The 9,199-nt window shown below is 47.2% G+C and overlaps 1 protein-coding gene across 1 annotated transcript; it reads right to left on the bottom strand.

Annotated features, from left to right (window-relative positions):
- Positions 1 to 4,580, bottom strand: LOC118740162. The gene is made up of 3 exons (XM_036471658.1): positions 4,282 to 4,580; positions 3,791 to 4,222; positions 1 to 57 (listed from the first exon to the last, which is right to left on the bottom strand). The coding sequence occupies exons 1-3, from the start codon at positions 4,285 to 4,287 to the stop codon at positions 1 to 3; spliced, it is 495 nt and encodes a 164-aa protein (XP_036327551.1). The 5' UTR covers positions 4,288 to 4,580.
- Between the last annotated feature and the right edge of the window lie 4,619 nt (positions 4,581 to 9,199).

The following is a 9,199-nucleotide window of genomic DNA, read 5'->3' as shown; positions in this document are numbered from 1 at the left end:
TTACTCAACTAAGCTACTAGAATCCCCAATATGTTCACGATACCAGCTTTGGGACCTCTGTTGGAAGAGAAGTGCTGAACATTACCCTTATGTCGAGCAGTTTTCTAACCGGATAATGGATTGGCAAGTGTCCCAAGAACACTCATTTTCTGACCACCTCTACATTAGTTTTAAGCTCATTTTTGACCCTGCTCTTTTCACAACATACAGGAACAAGAAGCGAACCGACTGGGCAATGTATGAAAATACGCTGTCGGCTTCTCTACACAGATACGCTTCTCACGATAATTCCTGCTTATCGTTAAGACCTGATGAAGCGAATACGAAGGTTGTTTCTCTCGGTGGGCTGGACTCATCGTCACAAATTGATGAAGCAGTGAACTTTGCGACAAATATCTCTAATGCTTCTTTAAAATCATCCTACCCTCCCAAAAGGCAAAAAGAAGACCGAATGGTGGAATCCTGAGATTCCAGCTCTGAAGAAAAACAGCACGGGGCCTTTAATCAAGCCAAGTGAACATGTTTTTTGCAACCCTACAAGGAAGCACACAAAGTTTTCAAGAAGGCCATTACGAGGGCGAAACGCGAATCTTGGAAAAACTTCTTCAACAACATATGTATAAGTACACTCTGAAGCCAACAGGCTGAGGAAAGCTCTGTCAAAATCTTCCTCAAGCATGAACTCTATCCAGATGCCTAACGGTGACTGGATGTTATCATGTAACGAAATACTGTAGGTCCTTATGAGCACTGACATCCCTAGTTAGGTTAGGTTAGGTTGATGTGGCAGTCGGTTCAATTTACCAACTCACTTAGACCTTTTGAAGGTCCATTGTGGTACCACTGCAGAACACGGGAACCTCGGTGACTATTCTTCAGAGAACCAATTTGAGGCTCTTATAAAGCGTAGAATCGGTTTTATTCCTACGCGTGATAGTTCCGTAAGAGAGCTAAAGAAGGGCCTGCCTAAAAAGCTTGCTCTCCTCTTGGCCAAAGCTGGGCAGCTGCAGAGGAAGTGCTCTACGGTTTCTTCCTCTTCCTCATCTCTGCAACTTCTGCAATATTCGTGGGAGAAAATTCCTAGTCTTGAAGAGTGCCTGCCAAATAGCCAGTGACCGGTTACACAAGCCGTGACCTTCGCAATGTCCTCTCTTGAGAGGCACAGCAACTCTTTCGTCTTTTTCTTTTCTATTTGCGGCCAAAGCAGCCTGGTTGTTCTACATGTGCCCTCCTCTAGCCATGACCTGTTGGCCTCTTGGATCATGCTATTTCGAAGTTCTAATTTGCAGGTTGCCATGGGTATCCCAATAGTGCCCCTGTTTTCACATAGGGGTAGATTCGTACCTTTCCTGGCTAGCTCATCAGCCCTGCAGTTTCCTTCAATATCTCTGTGTCCCGGAACCCATATGAGGCTGACCTTGAACACGGCGCTAATATCGTTTAGAGCTGCGAGGCATTCCTGCGCAACCTTCGACCTCAGCATTACCATGTTCATTGATTTAATGGCCGCCTGGCTGTCCGAGAAAATATTAATCGTAGTCTTCGTTACGGCATGTGTACTAAGGTACACAGCCACCTCTTTTATGGCTAAAACTTCTGCCTGATAGACACTGCAGTGGTCCGGAATTCGGACGGATAGTTCCAGTCCTAGTTCCTTAGAGAAAACTCCGTAGCCAACCCTATTGTCTAGCTTGGATCCATCTGTGTAAAAATTCAATTCCCCCCGTCTCCATGGTCTTGGCGTTTGCCATTCTCCTCTAGACGGGATGCTCGTCTTAAAGAGCCTATTGAAGATTGGTTTGGGAGCGGAGTAGTCGACTTCTTGGTTGTAACTACCCAGAGTGTGAAGTATGGAAGCGTGACCAAACCGCCGATCCTTCCATAGCACCATACTTCTTAGTTTGAGCGCTGAATCGGCGGCCGCGTATTTTCCCACCAGGTTTATTGCGGGTAAATTGGTAATCACCTCCAGCGCCTTATTTGGGGTGGTCCTTAAGGCACCCGAAATGCATAGAAACGCCGTTCTTTGGACCTTACTCAATAGTTTTAGGTAACTTGCCTTTTGAGTTGCTGGCCACCATACAAGTATTCCATATAAGAGTATTGGCCTGACCACCGAGGTGTATAGCCAGTGTGTAATACGAGGTGTTAGCCCCCACTTGATTCCGACCGCTTTTTTGCATGTGTATAATGCAACGTTGGCCTTCCTTACTCTTTCCTCTATATTAGGTTTCCACGTTAGTTTCCTGTCTAATATGAGTCCTAGATACTTAACATTCTCCTTCAAGGATATCTCCACACCCAAAAAGATTAGCGGGGAGACCATGGGAGGCCTGTGTTTCCTTGTGAAGAGAATTGCTTCGGTTTTCTCGGGGTTTACTCCGAGTCCCCTACTCTCTGTCCAGTTCCTAAGCGTGGCCATGTTAGAGCGCAGAATCTCCATTAGGGTATTTGGGTATTTGCCTTTGACGGCAATTGCCAGATCGTCAGCATATGCTGTGACCTGGCAACCCCCCCTCTCTAGTGCCACCAGCAGAGAGTTCACCGCCAGATTCCAGAGAAGAGGGGAGAGAACCCCTCCCTGGGGAGTGCCTCTACAGACCTTTCTGCTTATTGTGGTGTTGCCGAGCTTAGCGGTTACCGTCCTGCTGACAAGTATAGACTCGATCAGCACCGCCACATTCTGGTCAACTCCAAGCTCTTCTAAGGCACCCGTTATGGCGCTTGCGTTAATATTGTTGAAGGCGCCTTCTATGTCTACAAAGGCAACCAGAGCGTACTCTTTGTCGAATAAACTTTTTTCCACCAACCCAACAAGCGAGTGCAAGGCGGTTTCCGTGGATTTGCCTTTCGTATAGGCATGCTGCGCTGGGGAGAGCCTACTTGTTGGTATCACGCCCCGTACATAATCATCCACTATCCTCTCTAAAATTTTGAGAAGGAAAGACGTAAGACTGATGGGTCTGAAGTCCTTAGGGTTGGTATGAGAGGACCTGCCCGCCTTGGGTATAAATGAGACTTTTGTCTCTCTCCAGCCTAGCGGGATGTAGCCCATGTTAAGACAGCTTCTTATAATAACCACAATGAACGGAGAGATAGTACCCCGTGATTGCTGTAGCTCTACCGGGTGTATTCCATCAAGTCCCGGTGACTTGTAAGGACCAAAAGTCTTAATAGCCCATTCAATTTTTTCGTTTGTAATCAGTCGGTTTCCCAGATCAGATAGCCCCCCTTCATTCTGGGGGTCATTAGGTTCCACCGGCTTATTTCCAGGGAAGTGTGTGTCCAGGAGGAGACCTAAAGATTCCTCGCTCGTCGTAGTCCATGAGTTCCCTTGACCCTTGAGATAGCCAAGGTTGCATGGCGACTTTGCAAGAATTCTTCTTAATCTGGCCGCTTCCGTGGTTTCCTCAATTCCCTTGCAGTAACTTTGCCAGGATTTACGTTTCGCATTTCTAACTGCTTTTTTGTATACTTTCAGATCAGCCTTGTAGGCTTCCCAGTCCTCTGCTGCTCTCGTGGCTTTGGCCTTGTTGAACATTGACCTATTAGATTCACGTAACAAGGATAATTGTTTCGACCACCAAGGTGGTTTGCTTTTTCCCCTGTATCGAATAACCGGGCACCCGGCTGACAAAGAACTATTCATGGCTTTAGTAACCTGATTAACCAACCCCTCCAGCTCCACCTGCGTGGCGGGGTCTCGGGGAGGTATCTTTGGCAGTAAAGTCCTTAATTTATTATTGTAAACCCCCCAGTCGGTATTTCTAACATTTCTGAACTCCCTTACTTGGGGGGTCTTAAGATCTATTTCGAATTCAATATAACGATGGTCAGAATAGGATTTTTCCTTCAGTACTCTCCATCTCTTGATTTTATGGGCAAACATGTCTGAAGCCAGGGTTATGTCCAAAACTTCCTCTCTACTCTTTGTTATGAAGGTCGGCTCTGAGCCTAAATTCAAGACACTAAGTTTGTTCCCTAGAATGAAGTCTAGTAACGACTCACCTCTAGCATTCGTGTCCGTACTCCCCCACATCAAGTTGTGGGCATTAGCGTCGCAGGAGGCAACCAGTGGTTTGTTCTTGAAGGCTGCTTCCTCGGCCAAGGTCCGAAACCCGTCTGGTGGCACGTCCTTGTCATGGGCCATGTAGGCAGAGGCTACCCAAAAGCTGGTTTTGTCCAGCTCAATGCTTGCCACTACCAGATCGCCGTCACTAAGCTGTGGGAGCAGGAAGATGTTTAAGTTGTTCCTTGCTAATATGCAAGCTCGAGTTTTACCTGCATTTTGTGCGGCAATAAGCTTAAAGCCCTTCATCCCAAGTCCGCAGATTTTATTGCCGTGTATCCACGGTTCCTGGATGAGGGCAACGTCGAGTCCACCGGCAGCCAGGCGGACCTCAAGGTTCGCAGACGCGAGTTTAGAGTGGTGGAGGTTGATCTGGATCAGCTTCATCAGAATCTGTCCGTTTTACCTCCACCATCGTGACATCCACGTCCGCCTCTTCGATCTCCTCACCCTCGGTGTCATCGGCGAGGAGGTCTTCTTCATAAAATAATGGCCCCAATCCGGATAGCCTCTCCGAGTTAGATGAGCATTGGCTGCTGGGCAACCCTTCTTCACCACCGCTGCGCAGGCCGGACTTGTCGCTCTCCTCACTAAGGTCCAAGCTCGGCTCGTCGCTGCGGTAGATTCGAATGGTTGCGTCATTGAACCCGAATCTCACCGTCCAATCCTTTTGCGCCAGTGGGGCTAGCGATTCGGCGTTGAGGATCAGCAACACCTGCCTTCTATTCTCTACTGGCTCCTCTATCTTCCCTACCCTCCAATTATGATTTGGCAGGTCCTTATTACAGGATCTGAAGATCCGCTCAATTCTTTCAGGCTCGGCGGGTCTGGCCGGAATCCAAACTCGAGCCCTCGGTCTGCTAGGAATGTCTTCCTTGTTGACGGCCTCGAGCTTGGCTCCCGGCCAAACTTCACCTACCTTACTAACGGCCAACCTATAGAGCTGGGCTGACCTATGGTCCTCGCAGGCGATGAGTTTAGCTCTACCCTGATACCATCCGGAATCATGGCAGAGAGGAGGAGGTCCAGGATTTTCGTCTAGGACTTGGAGGTAGATTTCGGCAATCGCTTCCTCCACCAACCTCCACTTCTCTTTGGGGATAGTCCCTTCCTCCTCCCCTCTGTCGATGATTGCCAGTACCTCACCGCCTCCCTTCACTACGTCCCTGAAAGTGGGGTATTTATGGCCACCTGTTCTTGGTCTTTTGGTGACCCCACCCCCTGCCTGTTCAGCAGACCGCTGCCTTTTTGGAGCAGCGCCTGCCGGTCTTCCCAAGCTGGCTACTACTCCCCTCGCCCACTCCAGTGACCTAACCTGCTCCTCCGTGAGCTGCTCTGTCGGCAGGTCCCCGATCTTGTTCACGACCCTCATGGCCGCCTTTTTGTCATAATAGGCCTGCTTCGAGGGGCGGACATGTTTAGCCGACCCCCCCAGGCCTGTGTTTGCAACTTTCCTCGAGCTGCTCGGAATGTCGGCGGCATCCTGCCGGGTTATTTTCGAAGCAGGTGCCGTACCCCGCCCTTGGGTTGAGGTGTGTGTGGATTGGGGTCTGACTTCCCTAGGCGGAGCTGACGCTGCAGCTCCAGCCATGAATCGGTTGGAGACCGGTTTGCCCAAGCCTCCACTCCCCCCTCTGCCTCCTATGGTACTCGTACCAGGACCGGCCCTACCGCTTAAGCCCCCTCTAACTCCTGTCACTGGCGGTCCGATAAATGCCCTGCTCGAGGCTGTAGCATTAATTGGAGCCACCCCTGTCGGTTTTTTTGGAGGGCCGTCCTCCTTGTTGTGTTGTTTTTTTTTGTAATAAATTGCGCTCATAATTTTGGTCCCACGAGTGTCGGACAATGGAGGTCCGCCCGCACAGAGGTCCGTGTGCGCAGGTAAGGCTTGATAGAACCGGAGGTCGCCAGGTATCCGGAGCACTCCGTTCGAGACTGGGCTATTTGTTAATCTGGGTCCCCAGCCAGGCTGAACATCAGCACGGGTCGTCTAACACCTTGTTCCAACCCAGAGCTTTTTTAGAGAGGTTTGCTCCTCCATTACCTCCATAGGCCACGATCAAAAACCATTTCCATATAACTTAGCTATTGAGGAGCTTAAGCACATAGCACTGATTTCTGATCTTAGCTGGACACCATTCTGACATCGTACAGAACCTAAATTGTAGTGGCCATTACCAGTCGGCACCCTCGTGGAGGGTTCAGCCGGAGGATTTTCGCCGACCGACATCCCTAGTTACTCGGACGATATATCCGGCTGTTCGCAGGGTCCTAGGATCCACTCGTCCCTAGATTATACCGATAGGGATGTCGTAAGTGATGAGAGGGTGTAACGGGCTTTAATGTCCTTTCAGCCCTGCAAATCTCCGGGACTTGACGGAATCTTTCCCACCCAACTACAAGAAGCTAAGGGCCTTCTGTGCCCTGTGCAGATTTTTAGAGCCTGCCTAACCCCAGCTCGCATACTATACGCGTGGACAAAGGCGAAAGTTGTATTGTTACCAAAAGAAGGCAAGGCCGTTCATATGAAACCGAGGCATTTTAAGCCTATAAGCCTCACTTCATTCTTTCTTAAAACTAAAAAGAGGCTTATTGCGCAATACAATCGACCTCTCTTCGAATCAATCATGCACATTTCAAGGGAAAATCCGTGATGACCGCCTTTCACGAAATCTTATCGGCGATTGAAAAAGGATTGGCCATAAAGGAATACACGCTCGAAGTTTTTCTCGATGTCAAGGGGGCTTTTAGCAATGTCTATCCGAAGTATGTTGTTAACTTCCTCCTTAAGACGGGCGTGCAGCGGGGTGTGGTGGTTTTGTGTGGGATCCTTGTCAGAAACAGAACGGCAGAGAGAGAAAGAGAGGGGAATTCTCTTCCCTCTACTCTGGAATCTAACCGTTAAGGCCCTATTTCTAAGCCTAAAAGGCACTGGTTGTAAAGCCATAGCGTTCGCTAAGAACACAGTCTTGTAAACATCTGCTTCAAGGAATGTGGACTTAGTGTCAATCCCACCAAGAGAGAATTGGTACTTTTCACAGGGAAGTATAAAATCCTTATATTTAAATCTCCCACCCTAATCGGGGTGGCAGTTCCTCTCTCAACCGAGGTCAAATACCTTGGAGTTATTCTAGACATGAAACTGGATTGGAAGCGGAAGATTGAAGACCGCTCCAGGAATCCCAATACCTCCTTGTATGCCTATAAGACGGCTATAGGAAATATGTAAATGAGGAGTAAAACCATATATAATACACTGGATGTACGCAGCTGTGATAAGACCCATAATTTTCTACGGAGTCACCGTATTGTGGCCTGCGCTAAACAACACTTTCTTCAGAGCCAAAGTAAAACAAGTGAAGATTATGACTACCATGCAAATTTCGTTCCGGCTACAGTACGACCAGGTTAAATATGATCCAGCATTGGAGAGACCTTAGATTCGGGCACACAAAGGTACCTGAAACTTTAAAGTATAATCTACGACAGTTAGATTACACCACTCCTCTCTTTTGTTTAGACAACAAATTCTCCATAAAAATCCCAGAGTGACGAATCGAACGGGACTACAGACTTAAACCAGGGTCGACGGCTATATCGCTTACCATTGTAACGTTTTTCAAGTAGACCTAAACGCCATAATGGAGACCGCTCGGACGCTCATAACCTCCGCCCCTCCAGGACGACATATTTATTCTGGCAGCCAGGCTGCTATCAAATCGCTTAAATCTTACGGAACAATGCCCAAGGTAGCCATGGAATTCAAGAAGACTCTCAAACTGATGGCATCAAAATGCTTCTTGAATATTTTTCGGGTCCCTGGTAAAAGGGACATTCCTGGCAACTGCTTGACAGATGAGCTGGCAAGGAGGGAGACAAATATATCTGAGGTTAATTCTGCTCAAAATGCGGGAATCGCTTTAACCTACTCTCTAAAATTTGGCGTTCTTAGAAGTAGCTTGCCGATACGGATTAAAGAAACTTTAAGAGATAAGCCGCAACATCAACTTACCGCTAGAGTCGTGCGATCTCTATGAATTTTTTCATTCCCCATTTGAGAAATGCAGAAAAATGCTAGGTAGGCAGGAGAAATAATAGACAAATCAAATCCCGCTTACCATCAAATGGCGCATACTTTTAGGAACTTTATTTGCTAACCAACAATAAATGTATAATTAATAAGCAAGCATTAGATATGTATTTCCGGGGAAAAAATCATGGGGCTTTGGCATTAAATTGAAGGTAAAAATCCCATAAAGGAAAGCCAGATGTGCACATTAGTAAACAGGCTGGTCAAGGATAGAAAACAGGAACAGGAGAGTTGCTTTATGGACCAGGCACTAAACTTACTATTGCAATTTTTTAGATAGATGTACTAGCAGCTACCCTGACCTGTCCCAGAACAAATCTTGAACAGAGTTTGAGACGCGCTTTCTTAAAAAGGGCTGGTCTGCTCACAGAGACAGAATGCCGGCTTTGCCTTAACACGCCGCGCTGCTATCCGGTGTGTCGAAATATCCATATATCTATATAATTTAGTGTCTTAACCTTCTCCTTATGTAGTCACATATGCTTTGAATCAGATAATATTCATTCATCATTTGTATATTTTTTAATAATTCCTGTAAGATTTTTTCCAATCATCAGAAAAGTACCTTTAAATTATTTAGTTGACTATAGTTTTTTGCATATTGGAGACCCTCTAGTGCAGTGATTCCCAAAGTGGTACAGGTAGACCCCCAGGTGTCCACGGGGGACTCGACGTAGTCTACGCTGACGTGAAAAAATATGGGGGTCCATGAGTTGTCCACGAAAATTTATCTGGTTTCGATAGTAAAGAACCAAAATGGTTGCTTGCTAGCCTCTTTATTTAAAAATCTAATTTTTTTGAGTGGTGTATAGTGCTCGTGACGCACTGCTGCACTTACCGTCACTTTGTGTTTTCATAGGTAGGAACGCCTTAAAGGCCACCTGCAGACTAAAAAGAACCGGATGTTGGTATAACACTGAGTGGATCGCGGCGGAAATTGCTGGCGGCAGAGATTTAAGCACTTGTGTCTTTTCAATGTACGCCACCATTACCTTTGTTGAACAGATTCTATAATGTTGAGTTCCCTGAGACTGAATGCT

Source organism: Rhagoletis pomonella, unplaced genomic scaffold (genome assembly GCF_013731165.1).
Source record: "Rhagoletis pomonella isolate Grant_MI unplaced genomic scaffold, Rhpom_1.0 Rhpom_scaffold_00005, whole genome shotgun sequence".
Taxonomy (NCBI): domain Eukaryota; kingdom Metazoa; phylum Arthropoda; class Insecta; order Diptera; family Tephritidae; genus Rhagoletis; species Rhagoletis pomonella.
This window is presented reverse-complemented; position numbering and strand designations above follow the sequence as displayed.